This window comes from Lactuca sativa, chromosome 8 (assembly GCF_002870075.4).
Source record: "Lactuca sativa cultivar Salinas chromosome 8, Lsat_Salinas_v11, whole genome shotgun sequence".
Taxonomy (NCBI): Eukaryota; Viridiplantae; Streptophyta; class Magnoliopsida; order Asterales; family Asteraceae; genus Lactuca; species Lactuca sativa.
Genome location: NC_056630.2, coordinates 153,637,291 through 153,660,908, shown reverse-complemented (window position 1 = coordinate 153,660,908; position 23,618 = coordinate 153,637,291). Strand labels below are relative to the sequence as shown.

The window sequence follows — 23,618 nt, the reverse complement described above, 5'->3', positions numbered from 1 at the left end:
TATGACAAACAAAACCTAGGATTAATTTGAAAAATAAGTAAGAATGCTATTCACATGGTGGTTGGTAGTATTTTTTGGTATATTTGGAGGTTTCGAAATGATAAAGTTTTTGCTGGTGGAAAGTTGTAAACAAGAGAAATTTTAGATTCTATGCGTGAGTTATCTTTTTATGGTTTACTAATACAAATAAGAATTGCTCTATTACTAATAAAAATAAGAATTGCTCTTTTACTAATAGAAATAAAAATTGCTCTATTCGTTGTTGGCTGTAATGTCCTTTAAACTCTTTGTAACCTTCTATTCTCACTAGTTTCTTGTTAGAATTTTTTTATATTAATTTGGTTGTTTAAAAAAAACCGAATGTTGAGCAACAATGTCAAAATTATTAATGGAAGTGAATGGCATAAACAAACGAGGCGATTCAAACACAAAAACTCCCCCCCCCCCCCCCCCAAATCCCCAAATCAACTTAAGAATTTCTTCAACCCAAAAGATCACCTTCTAAATCAACAATAGCTAAATCAAACCTCTCCATGAAATTGAGAAAAAGTAGCCAAAGTAAAGAGATGAAAAGGGTTAATGTAGAAGCAGTTGCATTGATAATAAAAAGACCACTGAAGCTATCAAGCTTCAAGTCTTTGGGCATCGTAGAATTTCGGGATGGAAGAGATAACTGATTCTTAAACCATTTGTTCTCCAAACTTCCCAGAGTTCCATCTAGTCGTATCCTGGCTATTTCTCTTGACACTTCTTCAATAAGAGGCGAACCCTTTTGGAAGATCTGAATAAGATACATGTCAACATATATGTGTATGATAGTATGAAACACGCTTGTAATTCATGTTCTACTAAGGAAAATGTAAAGTTATGTTTAGAATACCATTTAAGAAAAATGCTCGAAGTATTTTTAATATATCTGAATACTAAGTAAAAAATATAGTAATTTTATGGAATTGACGACAAAAAAAAGACGCAATTATTTTGTTACGATAATATTGGAAAACAATGCTCGGGTGCAGTTTCCAATACAATCTGGAGTACTAAAAAAAATAAAGATGTTGCAATATTTATGAACTTGGCTTGAGAAAAATATCGTGTAAAATAGGATTCTATTTATCGACCCGACCTAGTTTACCTTAATTCTCTTTTTAGACAAAATTGCAGAAATAGTACCTATGATATGTGGAAAATTATCATTTTGGTCCAACAAGTTTTAGAGTTGCACCAATAGTCCAAAATAAGTTTATTGTTGTAATTTGGTCCATTTTTCATGAAAAATACTTAAATTGATGAATTTATCCTTCTTATTTTGTTTTTCATTTTTCTTTTTATACAACAATAAAAAAAAGTAAAAAAGAAATATAAACACCACCTAACCCAACACCCCTCCCCTTCTCTTTTCCAGCTATAAACTTTTCCCCATTCTTCAAATTATTGCCTTCCAGTAAACACCACCACCAATCAACACCATTGCCACCCATCCCATAACCATTCTCGCTGGAAACAACCACCAACATCTGGAACCATGGTGTAGATATGGATCAGTTTGTGGTGATCTTCATCACGATGTAGAGAGACAAAAAAACAACGATCTGGTAATCCTAGCGTCGTCGTTAGCACCGTCATCTTAATCAGAAGCCCTATCGCCGCTATCATTTATTTTCAGATGATGTAACCCTAGCGCCACCATTATATATTTTAAGGTGGAACCACCACCACCACCAACATCTGGAATCATGTCGTAGATCAACCCAGATAGGTACAAACTCGTGTATTTGCACAACTCTAATGGTCGTGAGTGCTCGAGGGGTGATCCAAATCTCTGACGATGGTCTAGATCTCCAACGAAGGTGAAGGCGACTGCCAGCGAAGTGAAAGAGATTAATGGGAAGTGGGTTTACAAACGGTGGTGTCATCATTAGATTCGTAGTTTGCAAATGACTGATGATGAAAAAACCCTAATTTTCTAGATCTCGATTCGTTTTCTCTGTAGTAGGAATCAATTATTTGGAGTCGTTGTTTCTAGAAGGGTTTCCTGATCGAAGGTTGGTGGTGGCGTAGGCGGTGGGGCTGAAGATGAAAACCCAAATCTGATTGTTCATTGGGTTTGAAAGATTTTCTGATCGGAGGGTTTCTTTAACTGTGATGGCTGTATAGACTACGGATGAAAATGGGTCCAAACCCGGAAAACCCAGAACCGGTTAACGGGATTTTATAGAACCGAAAACCGGACCGGTATATAGGAACCGGTTCCGGTTCCGTTCCGGGTATGGTTCCGGGTAAAGTGGGTCTATAATCGGAAAACCCGGAAACATCAAAATGGGTAGGTTGGAACCGGATAAAGTGAGTTTAGAACCGGAAAACCCGAAAAAACCGGAATTTTTTGGTAATTACTTACTACTTAGTGGGTTGAACTTTGAAAATTTTCATATTAGTATCCAGACTTTGGGGGACTATAGCTTATTGAATACCAAACCACAATTAACAAAATTAGAGTCTAAAATACACTCTGGAAAAACCCGCATGTCAATCCGACTTTAAACGAATGAGATATGTTTGTGTTAATATTTTCATATAATACAAAGTACAAAAATAAATAGCTGAAAAGTTGAAAATTTTCAGTTTTGATATCCCGACTTCGGAGTACTGTAAATCATTGAATTTTAAACCAAAAATGACAAAATTATAGTCTAAAATCATGTATAAACTGTAATCTAGAAGTTGAAAAAAACGACATATCAATCCGACTTCAAACGAATTAGATATGCATGTTTTAAAACTTTCACCGAATACAAAAAAACTAAAAAACTAAAAACTTACAACTTTGATATCTCGACTTTTGAGGACTGTAAGTCAATGAATATAAAACTAAAAATGACAAATTTATAGTCTAGAATCATGTACAAACTCTAAACTACATGTTGGAAAAAACCGTATGTCAGTTGGAGTTGAAACGAATAACATATGCATTTTGTAAACGTTTCACAAAAACCGGTTCCGGTCCTAAAAGTGGTTCCGGTTCCAAAAACCGATTCCGGTTTTTAGACCCGGTTTACCCAGACTTGATGGACCCAAACCCGGATTACCCGGAACCCAGATAAAGCCAATTTTTAAACCCGAAACCGGACCCGGTTCTATATATTCCGGTTCTAACGGTTCCGGTTCTGGTCCGGTTCCAGTTCCGGTCTAGTTTTCCGGTTCTAAATCTCATCACTAGTATAGACTAACGACAGTGGTGGCATTCATATCTTTCGATGTTGGTAGTGGCGTTCATAAGTTTTAGCGATTCACCACCTTCGTTGGAGCCGGAGGTCCGATATAAGAGTATGTAATGTAAAGAGAGATAGAAGGGTGAGGATGATAACACGATTTTTTTTATAGTTATTGTAATTTAGAAAAATAGAAAATAAAAATAAAAATGGCAAAGTCATCATTTTAAAAAATATTCAAAGCAAGCTGGACCAATCTCGCAACAAAATCAAAGTTTTTGAGCAATGGTGTAACTCCAAAATTTTTTAGACCAAAGTGACAATTTTCGACATACCATATGGATAATTTTGCAATTTTTTCCTCCTTTTAACACGTATCATCTTAACTGGAAATATAGAATACATAATCATGTAACGACTAATGGCACAAACTTTACAAAGTTTATTGCATTCAAAATTTAAAAAAATTGTCCATACGGTTTGTCGAAAATTGCCAATTTCGTCCAGAGAGTTGTCGACTAATACTACCGGTCCAAAACATTGATTTTGTTGCAAATTGCTAAGGTTCCGTCAGAGATATAAGAGTTTTCCGTAGGCGATGCCGAAGAAAAAAAAAGATGAAAGATAGAAAAACAGACGAAGTAAAGGAAGAATGACAGCTATGGCAATGGTTTTCGACATGTAACGATGGCTTCCGACAGACAATAGTGGTTTCCGGTAGATGGCGGTGGTTTCTGACATAATGGAGTAAGAGAGTGATGGGTATTATGTATGTTAAACAGATGGCGGGTGTGTATGGTATTAGATGTGAGTTTATTTTTATTTTTATTTTCTATGTTTTTTTTAATTAAAAATTAGAAAAATAATTAAGAAAAAGAGAAAATCATATTGATAGGAGCAAATACATCATTATAAAAAATCATTATAAAAAGTTTTACAATTTTCTAGACCAAAACAATAGCAAAATAAAAGTTTTGGACCAGTAATATTAGTCCAAAACATTATGATAAAAAAATGGCAATTTTTGATAATACCTTTATTACAATTCTTTTTATTACATATTAGGGTGTAAAACTTGTATATTACACAGGTTGATCAATAAAAATAAAATATTAAAATGTAAATAATAAATAATTTTTAAAATAAAATTTTAAAATAAAAAATTAAGAAACATATTAATTGCAATTTATTATAATATTTATTACATTTAATACTTTACATATATAACTATAAGATTATGTGACTTTTTGATTTAAAAAATTGAAAAAAACCATAAATTGACATGTGAATATTATTTATTTAAAAAATATCACAAAATGACAAAATGACAAGTGTTAAAACTTTTTAAAGATTGACATGTGGCAAAAAAACCTTCATGTAGTAGAGAGGATTTTAAAATAATCTAAAGGTTTTGTTTATAGTTAGAATTCCAACCAAACCTAATCTAAGTTTAACCAGAAAAACCAATTTATCTTTTTTTTTTGGCATCCAAAAAAGAATAGTAAATAAGTTCGATTGAAAACATGGTTCAATAGATCCAACAAACCAATCAATAGGGCCAACAAAAAAAAAGTAATGGTGGGACAAAACCCAATCTAAAACTGGTTTAAAATAAAAAAGTTCAGAAGTAGAAGAGCATATTTATAATTGATGTCTGATCTTTTGTTTAACCGGTATGTAGGTAGTTTCATGCGTCTTAGGCTGAGGTGGCGTGGCTCCCCACGCATGAACATCGCCCCAGGGATGGGTGGTTTGCGTGCGACGTGAGGCGGAAGACGGATGCTTTGATTGGTCAATTCAATTTTGGAGTCTGTTGGAGGCAATACTAAAAAAAAAGATCTTTACAAATTGTTGGAGGTGTTCTGAATGGAGGAAGCGACCTCGCTTAATCTAGGAAGAAGACATATTTTTCAACAATTCTCAACTTTGGTCCCTCGGGTTTGGATCAAAAGCAGAACAAATTTCTTTTCAAATTTTTTTCTTAAAAGTGGTTTATAAAATTTACAAATTCCATCTTAGACTTTTATATTCCTATTACTATTATTATTATTATTGGTATTATGATTATTTATGTTTTTATCAATTAGGTTTTTTATTTAATTTAATTTAAAAAAATATATTTTGATCATTTTCTATGTCTAGTAGGTTGGTTGTGAAGCTGACAGGAAGCAGATGTGCCAACACTTTTCAGTGGGTGGGTGTGACCACTCCCCAAAGCCTCATGTTGGAGGCGATAGGCGACTCCCACATTCCCAAAAAATCTAAATACCATCTTTTTTTAATGGCTGTTACTCTAATTCTAAACTAAAATTGGCTTTTCTAATAATAAAAACCAACACATTAGCATTTAAAATTTCCCTTGCATTTCCTGAGATCTATTTCCTTGACGAAACTCAACCTTCCTACTTTACTAGTCTAACGTCATAAATTATTATATATATGTAAGTTTATGTAAACTAGTGCAAGTGATGAAGAGGAAGGGGTGTTTTACTTACGAAGGCAAAACCAGAAGTGATTGGTTGAGAAGAGACCAAGGCATAGTCACCAGGGTACTTGCTAAGAAACATCTTGATGTATGGAATTTCATCAACAATGGCATCAGCTTCACCATCTTTCGATAAAGCATGAGCATAATCCTCATATGAGTAGTATGCCCTTCGGTAGTTATCTTCAAAGTGCAGGTTGCTGACAGTCACTCCTCTCATAAAAGAGCCTCCATGAAACCCCACAATTCCTCCCTTGGACGCTGATTCAAATTGCTCTACTGTCAACAGTGACGTCAGTGTTGCAGTGTAGCTCGTGAACATGACTAGCACTACGAGTAACCAGACAAACATTACAAATTTTGACCGACTCCTCGAGAACTTCTCTCCTACAATACAAACGCAAATTAATCATCGTGAGATCTTGATTAAGTTCTATCTCAGAGAGTAAAAATTAACATTTCAGAGAGAAAGAGGGAGATCGAACTTTGAGCAAAGAAGATGGTCAATAGGATGGTCCAGAATACTGTTCCAATTTTCTGATCGGAATTTGGATTCATACGTTCAACAGCCCAAACAACAAAGACAGTGTAGAAAAGAGAAGAAATAGTAGTTATCCATAGACGAAGTTCCATCGGCTGCAAGAAGAACCACTTGTCATTTTTCTTGATTCTTGCTAGTGTTCCTACACCCAAGTCAGTGTAAGTTGCTGTAAAGTCAACATACACAGATCTGTTGGCCAAGATTGTTGAATCACCCACGACTGCATCAATTTCCTGTCCGGAAGCAAATCCATATATATACTACCAAATTAGATGTCTTAATTAATTTCCAAGTAAATCATATGTTTCGATCGTGTTAAATTTGCATTCATGAGAAACAAACATATATATGTACCTCATTATACACCTTCTGTACAAGATTGTCGTAACTTGCATTCTCAAATACAACGAACGTGTAAGGCACTTGATATGGCAATGCACGAATGCAAGTATTAAATACATCTATGGAGAACCCAGTGGCAGTTGTAACATTGTTCTCAACGTCATGATCTACATCCATGAAGTACTTAAAGTTTTTTATCTTCAACACACCAATTTTTAACCTTTTACTGGAAGTTGCTCGTAACACCCAACCTTTTGGAGCAGTTGTAGACCCTCCGGGCCAGACAACAGCTTCAGAGCCTAGACTAGGATATAAACGATCGATGTTAATATGTGGGTGTGCTCTCCTGATTCCTTCTGATAATGTCCAATATCCTACTCTCCTCTCACCATTGTCGACTGCATTCATAATCTCATATCCATTGGACATTACTTTTCCTTTACTAAGCTGAAAATCACCACTTACGCCCTTAAATCTGATTTTCAAAACTTCATGTAAGAGCATAGAACCATTATGTGGGACTCCAACCTTCTCTACAGACTCGGCAAGTGCCCAAATTATATCGTATGCCCATAAGGCAGGCACAGGCACTTCTTTTGTTACTGAGGTGGAGTTCTTTCTGTGAAAGAAATCGTGCAGCCTGTCTGATGGTGGAACATACGACCTAAAACCTAGTGCCCCTTGTGACGACTCAACGACAGTAAAGTTCGTTGATCGCAAGAGGTCAACTGTTTTTTCAGTTAAAATCCATGCATATCCTTCACTAACCATTCCAAACCTTTTTGCATTTAAGATAAGGCTAGATGCTAGTGAAGGTGACACATGTAGGATAATTACAGTTGCATGAAAAGTCATGATCTTACGTAACTCTTGGGTGATTTCATCATGGGTGGCTGAGGCAGAAATCGCACATCTGTAACTGATACGAATGTTTTTATCTTGGAATGACTCAGCCAGATACCTTAAGATCTCCATGCCATCATCGGTGTCCTCATGAATAAAGATAACATCCATCCAATTATATGATTTCACAAGAGCAGCAATGCTTTTGGCCATACTGTATTCATCTTGTTTGATTTGGAACAAGAATGGGTGTTCCCTTGAGGACGGACTAGCAAAAGAAAATATAGGAACTGCAGCTTTATCAGCAGCCAAGGACAATAACTTCGACGGAAGATGCGTTTCTGGGCCTATGATAGCTTGCACCTTCGCTTTTTTCAGCAGATTATATGCTGCTCACGCAAGTAAAGAAACAAATAAAAAAATAAACATAAATTAATATATAGTCTATGTCTATATCAAAATGAGAGTTGAACGAAGTAAACTAGATAGAGAGCGTACCAGATGAAAGAGCTTTATCTGGGTCTCCCTCGGAGTCCCTAGTGTGAATAACTATCCTTGTTTTGTAACTGTGACGAAGAGCATAAAAATCAGATATCGCCATGGTAATGCAGCTGTGAATGGCCTTCCCCATTGGTGACTCCATATCTAGAATGATTCCCACGCCTATTAATAAATCATTATTTATGTTCATGTTTTGGTTTTGTGATGAATTGGAGTGTGCACATAATGCATGGTTTAAAAAGCACGACAGTATTAGAAGGCAAAGGCTAATCTTGTTGTGCTCGCTGTGAACCATATTTGCTGGTAGTTTCTTGTTATGAACTACTTGTACATCTATATCATAAGCATACAATGCACAAAATGCACTAATAACGTATGTGTACTTATAATAGCAACAAGGTAGCATTTTGAGCTCTTCCAACATATGATAATAAGTTGACAATTAGAACATGCAAAGGGAATCTGGAAGCAGTCCAAGTCAATCTAGTCAGAGAAAGTATTAGGGTTTTCTTTTGTTAAAATCAGCCCACTTGATAATATCTTAACGCATCTGGCTGGGAAAAGATAATACCAAAAGAATAAACGACATGAAATCAGAGCAACTTGGTATAATCAATAGGGTTGGCAGACTATTAGAAGTCATTTATTATCCTTATGCGTCACCATAAAGCTTTTCAGTTCAGGTCACAGACGTGGATCATATGTTATGAATTCATTGAAATACTCCTCCTACACGTAAAAGCATAAGAAAATTAATTACATGAAATAACTTGGATATCTCTTCGGTGCTTGTTCAAATGGCTTAATATGTATGTATATAAACGGAACCATATACTACGACTCTACAAGAATCAAGAGTGTGAAACAATAACCCCACTAGTTACCGGCCGCTATCTTATAAAAATGATCAACACTTGAAGAAGCCGTAGTTACTATAGAAAACCAAGCACACACCCATATTAAGACACCTCATATTTTACGTTCCAATACCAAGTCTAAGATTCATAACTCAGTATATATATATATATATATATATATATATATATATATATATATATATATATATATATATATATATATATATATATATATATATATATATATATATATATATATATATATATATATATATATATATATATATATATATATATATATATATATGTTATTTTGAGGAAATCCCAACCATTTAAACAACCCAACCTCGGTGGATCTAGAATTTCTTTAACAGTCAAAAACATTGTTAACCGTCAAAAAAAAAAACTCTTGAAACCGTTTTTCCATTATAAGTAAAAAGTGAATTTGTGGATCTAAATCAATATCCAAAAGACTACGATTATAAAACTAGCAGCAGTGTTGGTTAAGATAGAGATAGTTCCCTGACAATAACATCATTGACCCTTGAACTAAGCATGCCAACTCATTTCAGCTTATCGAGCTGACATTTTATCCATATATAAATGAGTGTCTTCATAATGCCATACCACATTCCCATTTAAGATATATAATTAATAAAGTCTCTAACTTAATCGAGTATAGCATGATAAAGTACTTACTAAATTGACACCACTCTTTTAACAAGTCATAAGTTGTTAGATATGTACTAAATTTGGTGTTATTATTATTATTATTATTATTATTATTATTATTATTATTATGGCTCTATTTATTGTTAGGCATTTTTCTCTATAAAGGCACACTCATGTATAAAATGAAAGATAATTAACCAATGAGAAAGCAAGGAGATAAGTAACATGGTATCAAAGCAGGTTTTTACCTCTCTCAAAATTAACCTTGATCGAGCAATCTCTTCCCTCTTAGTTGGCACTCACATATTTGACAGTTAGTTGTTTAGTTGGTTAGAAAAGAAAGGGTCCGGCTTGATCGCAGCGTATACACCCGTGTTTTCCATAATATATGATTTTAGAAATGAACTCTGATAATTGTTTATTTTGAAATATTTTTCAATGTTTAGATGAAATTATACTAGTGTTTTGAATATAATAAAAATAAAATTTTTACCATTGATTTTTAGGATGTTACACACACTCCCGCGTTAAATATATAATCAATTCTCAACCACCTTTTAATTTACTAAAATGCAGCTAACGATTCGTATGCAAAGTTTTTTTTTTTTTTTTTTTTTTTTTTTTTTTTTTTTTTTTTTGCAATCAATGAACATGGAATGAAGAAAGTTTTGTCCCATTTTGGTAGATTTGGCGCACTTTTAGAAATCATGTTAATATGAAGTTCATAAATCCCAACATAGGTACACCAAGGAAAGTAAAACATAGACACCTCAGTATTGTTCGTTTATCAAAAAAAGGCATTGGTGCGCATTCATTGAAGCTATACAATCTGAAGCATTCAAGGTTACAAAATTGATCTAAATTAATGTTAATTATGATCATGATAAGCAATTTCGTTATAAATCATTTGATGACATTCTTTTATTTAATACTCTATGTCGAAGGCCATGTCTGATAAGGGGAAAGTCGCATGAACAAATTCCCATTACCCATATATATATACTTGCAACTTAATTGTCTGATTTCTTCATCAGTTAACCATTCTTAATTTTAATAGGTGAATGATAAAGTAATTGGTGTGGATGAACTTCCCCACAGTCTTTAATGTGGAGGAAATGACGGAAAAATAAAGAGAGAAAATATGATCAAGAAGAAATGAAGCTTTTTACATAAGAGTTGGTATGTAGTGTCAAAGCAACAACTTCTATATTTTTAGTTGGTGTTTGTTAATTCTAACTGATAAAGAACAAAAAAAAATACTATATTTATTGGACATACATTTTTTCCAAATCAATCATGAAACCGCAATTGAAAAAGGAAAAACCATTTTTGAACCAACCACAGATGCCCTCTCACTGGTCTTTCACAAATATCATGGTGGATTTGTAAAAAGGGTTAGCACGGGAGTCACTCCAACCAGATATTGGTATCTACCTTGAGCCAGATCCTCATCAAAAGAAACAATTGCTTTCCTTCAACAAAGCCTATACGAGTAAATAAAAACAAATTAACATCTGAGGTGGCAAGTTGAGTATCTGATGAGGTTGGCGCCTCTTATCTTAATCATACGGACTCTCCAATAACTACTACTCTACCTCCAACAAAGGCTTCTATAGAAAAGGTAATTAAATGATTTTTTTAAGATAGTTTAAATATAATGGGTTCCTACTTAATGCTTTCATTGCATATTGTCATCCCAAAAAAGGAAAAAAAAATTATGTGGGTGCATCAGGATCTCAAATACCCCAAAATAGGCCGAATACCATGTAAGTTAATAAATAAAATAATATGTTTTGTACACTTCTTTTCTAATATTTTTAACTGTCTTTCGTAGACTAAACATGGTAAACTATTTTCAAGAAAGTCTAAATGACAGTGAAGAAAATGTTACATCTAAATATGAGGAGCCACAAGCTGTGAATTCAACAAAAAAAGGGATACCAACACCTCAACCCAAGACACTGCAACAACATAAAAAAAAAGTACGTATATTCGACATGTTTACATAGATATACATGTTAGTTTATTAAACTTATGACTTTATACCTTTATTAATAATATGTGCATCTATATGTAAAGAATAAAATGTTCATTGTAGTGTCTGACCGTAGAAACAACATTGTGAAGGGTCATGTCATCTATTTTACCGATGAAAACCTGCAAATACATGGAAAACCACTGACGGCTAATTACTATAGAGTTTTTGTGGATGAAGCAATAAAGTCATCCAATTGTGTGCCAAACGGAGAGAAACATCTGTTAACAGTTAATGATGCAATATGTTGTTTTGTGAATTGGAAAAAAAAATTGTAACCCTTGATCCTTAGGTATTATTTTCATAGTTTATATTCACTAATTATACATTATAATTTTTTTTAAAACGATTTTGTTAGTTAATTACATACACTAATTGTGCATGTTTGTTTTAATGCATGTTTAACACTTATTTTAATTTATGTTCTTATAGAATTCGGATATACATATAGTTGAAGTAAATAATGGAATACAGCCTAAGAAAATACAACCCAAGAAATAATAGTCTATGAATTACTGTCAAGCAACCACGCTAATGAGTGCAACACCTACTTTTAATTGAAGTAGAGTTTAGTTTATCATTCTATGTACGTATTTTATGTAATAAATTTTCAATTATTATTAATAAAAAAAATAGTATTTTATTACATTATATTTTATATTTCCGTTTTTGCGCATCAAAGTAATGAAAGGTGGTGAATATAAGTAATTAAATTAAAAAAAAAAAAACTATTCAACAATATAAATAATAAAAAACATAATGTAACGGGTTAAACATGTCGATGTGTATAAATAATAGTAATGATAAACCATTAAACATGTTAGTAAAGATAATTAAAACTTAATTACATTTGTGTCTCTAATAGTCAACAATGAATACAATAATATGTATAAACGGTCACCATAAGTAAACATTTATCAATCTATATAAAAAACCACATCACTATTACTATTGTATGCTCACCATTTAATTGTTTGTGAGTAAGTAAACGTGCACAATATTCACGAACATGTCACTAAAATAGATCAATAATTATAATAAAATAAATAACATTTTCATATAGATCATTTTTTGTGACATCTTAAACTTCTATTTGTCGGTGTATGTAAATAATAGTAATAGTAAACAATTAAACATGTTAGAAAAGATAATTTATCCTAACAGCTTAATTACATTTGTGTTTCAAAAAGTCAATAATGGTCACGATAATATTTAAACGGTCAGCGTAAGTAAGCATTTATCACTTTATATGAAAAAACACATCACTATAATTATTTTATGCTCACCGTTTAATTGTTTGTGAGTGAGTAAACGTTCACAATATTCACGATATAATATTAAACATGTCACTAAAAGTGATCAATAATTATAATAAAAGAAATAATATATTAGTAGAGATCATTTTTTGTGATGTCTTAAACTTTTATTTTTCGATGTACGTAAACAATAGTAATGATAAACTATTAAAGATGTTATGAAAGATAATTTATCATTATTGCTTGGTTACATTTGTGTCTCTAAAAGTTAACAATAGTCACGATAATATTTATAAACCGTCATCGTAAGTAAACATTTATCACTCTATATGAAAAAAAAACACACCATTATAACTATTTTATGTTCACCATTTGATTGCTTGTGAGTGGGTAAATGTTCTCAATATTCACGATATGATATTAAACATGTCCCTAAAAGTGATCAACAATCATAATAAAAGAAATAGCATATTAGGATAGATCATTTTTAGCAACGTCTTAAACTTTTATTTGTCGGTATATGTAAACAATAGTAATGATAAACTATTAAACATGTCTGGAAAGATAATTTATCATTATAACTTAATTACATTTGTGTCTCCAAAAGTAACAATGGTCGCGATAATATTTATATATAGTCACAGTAAGCAAACATTTATCATTTTATATGAAAAAACACATAACTATAAATATTTTATGCTCGCCGTTTAATTGCTTGTGAGTAAGTAAACATTCATAATATTTATGATATAATATTAAACATGTCATTAATAATGATCAATAATCTTAATAAAAAAAATAATACGTTAGTATAGATCTCTTTTGGTAACGTCTTAAACTTTTATTTGTCATTGTATGTAAATAATAGTAATGATAAACAATTAAACATGTTACGAAAGATAACTTATCCTTACAACTTAATTACATTTGTGTCTGTAAAAGTCAACAATTACCGCGACAATATTTATAAACGGTCGCCGCAAGTAACATTTATCACTATATGAAAAAAACACATTACTATAGGTATATTACTAATGACTATTCAAAATAAGATGGATATATCTTCAAAAATACCCTACCATATAATGACGAGTTTGGCCTATAATAACGGGTTTTCGTAGGTTATACTCACCATAATTGAACGACAACATAACTTATCTTCAATGACGCAGCATTTTCTCTCATGTTTACAAAAAAATACCAATATAAAATGTCTATAATATAGGTTTTTTATGTAGATAAAGCCCAATTTTGTACTAGTGTAAGTAAGAGGCTAAATGGTGTTTTATATTAATTATATATGTTTTTAAAAGTTTAAATTTATTGTAAAAGTTGGGACGTTACATCAACCAATGCATTACCTTGAATTTGATACATACAACAACTTGACTTCATACATATTTAATAAACCTTTGCATCAAAAAAATGTACCTAGAAAAACGTTTCCGTTCCCACCCACCTTAACTACTGCTATATTCTAAAGTCTTTTTATGGTTGTAAGCAAACCCGAAATTACCACCATTTCCCTAAGGCACATTGGAGGGTCAACCCACCCAAGGAACCCACATCTCCCCCACCATAACTAAACAACTCTAAAATTGCCTACTTGGGTTTGGGTTACAATCGATCCAAGAAGTAACCTTGATTGCTTGAGCTTCACATCTGCAAATTACCAGTTTCTTAAGTTTTGCACAGAGGAAGAAGTATTCAAGAAGAGGAGGAAGCATATGGTTTAGAAGTTAAGGCCTTTGCAAGCTTATAAAGAAGGGAGGTCAACTATAATGGCGAAAATACCCTCATGTGCGGAGCATGTAAGGGCAGTTAAAGGCTCCAATCTGAAGGAGTAAGCCAAAATGACCAACCATTAAAAGTTATTAAATCATATGGACCAACGTTGATAACCTAAAAAGTTAAGGATTGAACTCGATTTTTTTCAAAACCGTAAGAACCATTTTTGAAATTTTTTCTAAATAATATTAGGATGGTTAATTTATAATTTTTAAATGTTCTAAACTAGTTATTTATTTATTATTTAATTTTCCAAAAATTCTATTTTTACCATTTGGCAAAATTTCCAAGCCTGAAAGGGATGTTAGATGAGACATGTTGGTGAAAATATAACAGGCCCGACTAATTGAATGGTGACCAACACTGCCGGAAATAAAAATGGAAATGAATGGTATAAACACACAACACAATTACAAAAAAGTGAAAACAAACAAACAAACAAACAAACTTATATTAGTCATCAAATCAACGGAATTGGTTGATAATATTTTGGAACTCTCTTAAACTACGAATTAGGTCAAATAAAGTGACCAAAATGGTTAGAGTAGAAATGCCTACACTAATAACAAAAAGACCATCATTTTTATCAAGTGTCAAGGCCAACTAAGGCATTGTAGAATTTCTGGATGGAAGAGGTATCCGATTCTCATACCACTTGTTCTCCAAACTACCTAGCGCTCCGTCTAATCTTATCCTTGCAATTTCCCTCGACATGTCTTCAACAAGTGGCGAACCTTTTTGGAATATCTGAAAAAGATACATTTCAACCATGGCGTATATAACAATATGACATACGATTCTAATTCATGTGCTATTAATAAAAATGTAAAGTTATGTTTAGCATATGGTTTAAGAAAAATGTTTTAAAGTGTTATTATGTACATCTATGAAACATTCTTTGCTATAAAGGGACAAAAAGGGAATATCATGCATAGGTGAAAGTGATGAAGACGAAGGGGTACTTACAAAGCCAAAACTAGAAGTGATAGGTTGAGAAGAGACCAAGGCATAAGCACTAGGGTACCTACTAAGAAACATCTTGATGTATGGAATTTCATCAACAATGGCATCAACATCACCATATCTTTTAATAAAGCATGAGCATAAGCCTCGTATGAGTAGTATGGACGGTGGTTCCAATTTTCAAAGTGCATATATTGTTGACTGTCACTCCTTTCATAAAATCGCCTCCATGAAACCACACAATTCCTCTCTTTGATGCCGATTCAAATTGCTCTACAGTCAACAATGTAGTAAAAAATTCACCGTAGCTCGCGAACAAGACAAGCATCACGATGGACCAGAACGAACATTACAAATTTTGATGGATTACTCGAAAACCTATCTTCTACAATACAAACGTCAATCATTGTGGGATCTTGACTAAATTAGTATTTCGGAGAGTAAAAGCCTCTTAGAGAGAAAGAAAGAATGAGTACTTTGAGAAAATAAGATGGAAAATAGGAAGGACATCCGGGATACTCTTCCAAGTGAAATTTCAGAATCTGGATTTGTAAGTTCAATAGCCGAAACAACCAAGGCATTGAAGATGAGAGAAAAAATAACAGCTAGCCATAAACGAAAATCCTACAGCGGCTTCAAGAAGAACCACATACTCATGTCTTTTTTCTTGATTCTTGCTAGTGCTCCTACACCCAAATCAATGTAAGTCGCTATAAAGTCAACATACTCAGATCTGTTCGCCAACATTGTTGAATCACCAATTACTGCATCAATTTCCTGTCCAGAAGCAAAGCCATAGACTACAAAGTTAGATGTCTTTCCAAGTAAATTATATCTTCCATGCTTTAAACAAATTTAAATACATATACCTCATTGTAGACCTTCTGTACAAGATCGTCAATACTCACGTTATCAAATGAAATGAATGTGTATGGCACTTCATATGGTAACGCACGAATGCAAGTATAGAATACATCTGCGGAACCCGGTGGCAGTTGTAACATTTTTCTCAACATCATGATCTACATCCATGAAGTACTTAAAGTTGTTTATATTTTGAACACCAAATTTTAACCATTTAGTCGGAGTTGCTCGTAACACCCAACCTTTTGGAGCAGCTATAGACCCTCCGGGCCAAATAACAACTTCAGAACTTAGACTAGGATATATTGATATAAATGGTGGATGTTAATCTGTGGGTATGCTCTCCTGATTCCTTGTGAATATGTCCAATATCCTACTCTCCTCTCACAGTTGTCTACAACATTCTTAATCTCATATCCAATGGATATTACTTTTCCTTCACTAAGCTGAAAATCACCACTTATACCACTACTAGAAAACAGGGTGTTTTCTTACGAAATTAGTGATGGAATTTTTCCGTTGGAAATTAGTGACGGAATTCTGACAGAATTGTAACAAACATAAAAACCCTAATTTTAGTGACGGAATACTGACTATTTAATGACGGAAATAATTTCCGTCGGAAATCCGTTAGTAAATACCGACGGAATATCGACGGATTGTAAACAATATTCTATACTTGGGCTGTCCATCGCTATTTCGTCGGTAATCACCGACGGATTTCCGACGGAAATGCTTTTTTAGAAAATAAATCCACTTTTTTATAGTAATATTCTATAAATAGTTCAATTATTAATATTAGTATTACTAGTTGTATAATACTTTATTTTTATAAATAAAACTATATATATATATATATATATATATATATATATATATATATATATATATATATATATAGCAATGTACTAATAATAACATACTATACTTTTTATTCATTATACTTTTCTTATTAATTATAACCAATAACAAAAATACTTATACTATAATAATGGATAAAAAAGTGTAGTATGTTGTTATTATGAGTACTTTGATTTCTATAAAGGGTAAAAAAGTCAAAGTATGTTGTTATTTTGTGTATGTTTCTATAATGGACAAAAAGTATAGTATGTTGTGATTATGAGTATTTGATTGCTATAATGGGTAAAAAAAAGTCAAAGTATATTGTTATTATGAATACGTTGTTATAATGGACAAAAAGTATAGTATGTTGTTATTATGGATTAAAATGATTGTTATAATGGATAAAAAAAACTCAAAGTAAGTTGTTATTATGAGTACGTTGCTATAATGGACAAAAAGTATAACATGATATAATGAGTACTTTGATTGCTATAATGGATAAAAAAATGAAAATATGTTGTTATTATAAGTACATTGCTATAATGGTTTTATTAACTATTTATGCTTGTCTTACCATTTTTAGATAGAAAGATTGCGCAATGAAATGGCTAGCATACGTGAAACTGAAGCACAAAGAGAAGCACAGGACGCACAAAGGGAATTGGAAATGGAGGAGATGCGAAAAAAGCATGCCTTGCTTGAAGCACAAATGATGGATTTTTGCAAGAAAAACAATTTCTCCGAAAACCTGCCACAAGGAAATTAGTTTATGTTTCTAATCTAAAAATTGGTAATCGTATTTTGTGACACCTTTTAGTTATGTTCAAGCAATTGGTAATCGCATCCGGAGTATGATGTTTAATTAGATATTTTGGAATACTAATTAGTGTATTGTTAGACGGTTAATTAAATATGGTAATCGTATGTGGTGTGATCGTATTTAGTGACACTTTATCGTACTTCATTTTTATATATTCACTTTAGCTTACTTTTTGCATTTATGTGGAAAAAAATTGGATTTTTTTATTTTTAATTATTTTTTTATTTTAAAAAATCATTTTACCAACGGAGTAGTCATGGAATAGTCACAAACGAAAAGGTAAGAAATTCTGTCAATAATCCGTCACCAAAAACAATCCGTCGGTAACCCGTCACTTACGATTCCGTCGGTAATCCGTCACTTATGGTTTCGTTGGTAATCTGTCACTAAAACTATCCGTCGGTAATTATGTTTCAGTCTGTAATCCGTGACTAAAACTATCCGTCGGTAACCGTTACAAAGAATTTTCCGTCGGTAATCCGACACAAATAGTATCCGTCGGTATTGCGTCGTTAATTTGGTCAAAGAGGTCCAACAAATGGCTGGTCGGAAATTCCATCGGTATTCCGTCACAAATAATTACCCACAGGGCTTTTTACGACAAACCGGTTTCTATCAGAATTCCATTGGAAATCTTGTTTAGCGACGGATATGGCCGTTGGAAATCGCCCAATTTTCTAGTAGTGCACCCTTAAATCTGATTTTTAAAGCTTCATGTAAAAGCATAGAGCCATTATGTGGGACTCCAACCTTCTCTACAGACTCCGCAAGTGCCCAAATTGTATCGTATGCCCATAAGGCGGGCACTGGCACTTCTTTTGTAATTGAGGTGAAATTATTTGTGTAAAAGAAATTGTGCCATTTTGTTGTTAAGCTATGCAGTCTGCCTGATGGTGGAACTTACGACCTAAAACCTAGTGCGCCTTGTGATGACTCAATGACAGTAAAGTTTGTTGATCGCAAGAGGTCAACTGTTTTTTCAGTTAAAATCCATGCATATCCTTCACTAACCATTCCTAACCTTTTTGCATTTAAGATAAGGGTAGATGCTAGGGAAGGTGACACATGTATGATAACTACAGTTGTGTGAAAAGTCATGATCTTACGCAACTCTTGGGTGATGCTATCATACGTGTGTGCTTATAATTGCAACAATGTAACATTTTGAGCTCTTCAAATACATGATGATAATAAGTTGACCATCAGGACATTCAAAGGGAATCTGGAAGCAGTCCAAGTCAATCTATTTGTTAAAATCACTCCACTTGATAATTTCTTAAAGCAAGATAATACCACATAGATCAAATGATCTGAAAAGCATTATATAATTAAAGTAATTGTCAAATACAATATATCACCGGTAAATAATGGTTGTGACATAAGTAGCCTAGTCTTCGTGCATTCATCGAGCTCAGTGTTCTTATATAGAATGCCAACTACTGGCATCATTATCCATGGAACCAAAAGGATTTGCAGATTGGCTGAAGCCAAAGAAAGCAAGTTTAATCGACTAGATTAAGATTTGAACAAATCGATGAGTGTAATGCAGGAAAAGGTGCCCAAGAACTCCTACCTACACAAAGTATTCAGTGATCAGATATTAGCAAAGTATATAATACATACAACAACAGTAACATTAACATGAATATTTAAAATCAAACATACAGTAATATTAACGTACTTCCAAATTGATCAACATCTTAGCCAACAAAATTTTCTTCTCTATGTCATGCTTTCCGCATATAAAGTTATTCCTATTTTAGAATTCTCTATCAATTAAAAAGTCAAAGTAATAAACAAAACATTGAAAACTAATCATCACAAGTTGATATTCAGTGGAGGTCTTTTATAGCATTTCAAGAAGGGATTTCATATCAATAAATTATTCCTAATTAAATACTGATTTTATACAAATATTTTATAGTAGTAAATATAGCTTACAAATTAATTAACATACTTCCAACTTAAACAAAACATTTAAACTAATGATTACCTCGAGGCTTCTTTTAAAACTAACCATTCCTATTTTCTATCAATTAAAAGTTCAAAGTAATGAACGAAACATTCAAAGCTAAGCTCGTAGCACAAGTTGGTAGCAGAAAGATAACTAAAACAATAAACCCAAAAACTGATGTTTAGGGCACAGATCAAATATAAACCCATCGTGCTCCTAAAAAGTTTCTATATTTTTCTTCATATCAGCAAACCTGTATGAATAATCACCATCTCTTACCATCATATACTTGGTTTAATCCATAAAAACAGCTTCATAATCTAACATCAAACTGGTTAAAGAAAATAATTATATCATTGTAACTATGATAGTATAATGCCTATTTTTTCACATTCCAATTTGTTAACATCCAGAACGCCACAGTTTAACTAATTTTTCGATACAGATTGTATTAGCAATTACATAACTATAAACACATTTTGTTCAAACAACTAATGCTCCTTTTCTTTTTTAGTATATTATAAATTAAAGAAAGCTACACAACAGCATTAACATCTTTTGGTAATTATATTTCAAAATACCATTATTTGGAATATACAATTTTGCAGGTACCATGGTTTTAGTTAATAACTCGAAAATAAAGAGATCTCTTTCAACAATAAGTTATAATATTTATAAAAACATCATCAAAGACTTCATGTCATATATATTACATAAGGTCAGATGCCACTCCATCCATTAATCCTTTAAAGGATATAATAGTATATTTATTAGCCACAGATGACATACAATATTTAAAACAAAGAAACAAAAGAAAAACAATATCTTTTAACCATAAATATTATTTCCCACCTTGAGAACTCAAAGGGTCACCAAACAAATCAAATGGCTTTGCAGAATCCTGCTCATCCCTTTAAAAAAACCAAAGAAAATGTCAAAATAAAGTATATAGGGAAGAAAATTAAATTAAGTACAAAGTTTAAACAACTATACCCAATGGAAACACAAGAACTTTTCCCTTTTAATCTCAGCAAGTTGCTCATAGTTAACCACATACTAATTTTAAACAAACAACAAAGTATAAATAAAAAACATAAAGATAAACCAACCTAAAACAAGACATAAAACTTACGCCTGAATCAAATATAAAAGACACAGAAACAACTTTTTTTGAGTTCAGTGCAGCATCGATGCTCAAATAAGATATCAAATTGCAATACTTGAAAAGGAAATCATTTTTTTTTGGAAAATTTTGTTTTGGTGAATGAAAGACCAACAACAATCACAGACATAAATCAAATGAGTCAAATACTCTTGAAATCCATAATGTTTTCCTTCGTTGGAGGTGCATATGAAATACATTAAATATCCGTTCCAGATATGTATGAAGCAGATTGAAGCCCTTGTCCATCGAATTCAATTTTGGATTTTCTTGAGTAGTCAATTCAAATATTGATTCAATTACCTTGCTGATTTATTGCGATTTTGAAGGAAATTTTATATTTATGTCCCTAATTTCTGCTTTTATGTACCACACTCCGAGCACCACCACTTCATTTTCCCACACAAGATTTTCAACTTGCCATTAATTAAGGTGTGGATGTCGAAAAATTACCAGAAATAACTTGGAATCTAATTATAATGCCTGTTCATAGCTTTTTATAAAACAAAACCATATCTCTAAAAGACTTAAGAATGTGAAATAAAAACTCCACTAGCTAGTTACCCACTACATGATCAACAACACTGGGAGAAGCCAAACTATACTTATATAAAAAGGCCTGCAAAAACCAAGTACACCCATATTAAGACACCTCATATTTCAAACTCACTAAAATATCTGTGTTTTCTTGAGAAAATACCAACCATTCCAACAAACCCAAGCTTGTTGGATCCTAAGCAGTTAATATCGGCGATTTCCAGGTGATTTCCAGGTGGGATATCGGTTATCGGTACTTTACAAAATAGCGGTGTCAAATATCAGTCCAAAATATCGGACCGCAAAAATCGGTAATATTTACCGATATTTCCAGGCGATTTCTAGGTGGGATATCGGTTTAAGTAATTCTACTTGCTTTTTTTAGTGTGAAGTCATGGCCTTAAGTCTTATGGACTTAACTTAACTGAATCTGCTATTATGTTAAGTACTTAATTGTTAGTTTTAGGTCATAGACTCATGTTTTAAGTATTAACCGATCTTATTGTTATGTTAATTGTTACATACTTAAGTGTTAACTTGCTAGTTTCTATAGGTTTGACAATGTTGATGTGTTAAGTACATAATTCTTAAATGATGATGATGATATTAGAGTTGATGTGGATGATCTAGATAAAATAATTGGATGCCTTGGTTGATGTGGACTTGGAGGAAGATTCCATGGCTTGCGTAAGATTATGTTTCAAACATTGACAGTTTTGAATTTTGACTTTTTATATTACTTTTATATAGGTTTTATGTTTATATATATTAATTATGAATGATATAAAAATACCGATATCCCACCGCGATAACCTATATCCTAAACATCGGCCTTTGACCGATATTTGATTTTGGACCGCTATAACTGCCTAAGTTGGATCAGCTAAAAGTCTAAAACTACAGATGAAGATAATGATATGTCATATATTATTGATTATATTAGAGGAAATTGATAAATGATCTTTGGTTTTACATATTTCAAAGATTTCACGTTTCATTGAATCACTAACTAGTATTATTGATGGTTTTGTATTGTTTAAATATAGTTGTAGAGAATAGTGAACAACTTATAAATTTGTGTTCATGCGCGATAAGGTGAACAAGCAACTTATGATGATTAGTGTATCTATAATCGTAGTGTGAGTTAGCCTTTACAAAAGGATCGCACCCTTTATTGCAAAGGATCTTCAACGACCATGCACTAATTACCTCTTTAAATGGGATCAAGTTAACAAAGAGAGAAAAATGTAGACAAATTACATTTTTTTTCAATATTTAATATGTAACAGTTCGTCCTCTAGTAAGTGAAGTCATTAAGAAGAATACGAAAGTGATCGACTTCCAACCAAGATAGTTTTCAACATGTGTTGAAATTGGACCATCTGAAAAACCTTTTATTAGGGTTCAAAGGAGTTTATGAAGTAAATATGGAGCTTCAAAGCATCATAGTGAAACCTTTTAGATTACATCATTTCGTATGAACATCCCCTTTTCTCGATAGCTTGATACAGATAATGATGAAGTCATTAAGAATAATATAAAAGAGATTGACTTGGTATAAACGTGCTCATTTAGGCTTATGAAGTGAAAATATTAACCATGCGAACAATCCACACCTCCCAACAATCACCACCACGTGATAAATATAGTGTAGTAAACTCTCGCAAATTACTAGCAATATTCACGATTATTATATATGGAAGCGTCATTTGCCATGCAGTTATTAAATTAAAATGTGAACCAATCGCTTTCTTTGAAAGAGTTATTAATAACCATGTTGTATATCATGCAAGCAAGCGGTCAATGTGTATCTCTATGTTAATGGAAACCACAATTCATTTGCAAAGGGTTCATGTTTCCAATTTTGTTGTGCGTTTATATAGTATTGAATAGAGATTATGGATTTTCTAAACTTATGTGCAAAAAAAATTCTTGATCAATACATA

The 23,618-nt window shown here is 32.4% G+C and overlaps 1 protein-coding gene and 1 pseudogene across 1 annotated transcript; both read right to left on the bottom strand.

Moving 5' to 3' along the window:
- Positions 1 to 464: 464 nt before the first annotated feature.
- Positions 465 to 8,250, bottom strand: LOC111900125 (glutamate receptor 1.2). The gene is made up of 5 exons (XM_023895998.2): positions 7,919 to 8,250; positions 6,590 to 7,809; positions 6,180 to 6,468; positions 5,705 to 6,081; positions 465 to 781 (listed from the first exon to the last, which is right to left on the bottom strand). Exons 1-5 carry the CDS (start codon positions 8,214 to 8,216, stop codon positions 482 to 484), a joined length of 2,484 nt encoding a protein of 827 aa, XP_023751766.2. The 5' UTR covers positions 8,217 to 8,250; the 3' UTR covers positions 465 to 481.
- Positions 8,251 to 15,132: 6,882 nt separating this feature from the next.
- The window catches only part of LOC122195424 (glutamate receptor 1.4-like), a 35,210-nt pseudogene continuing 26,724 nt past the window's right edge, over positions 15,133 to 23,618 (bottom strand).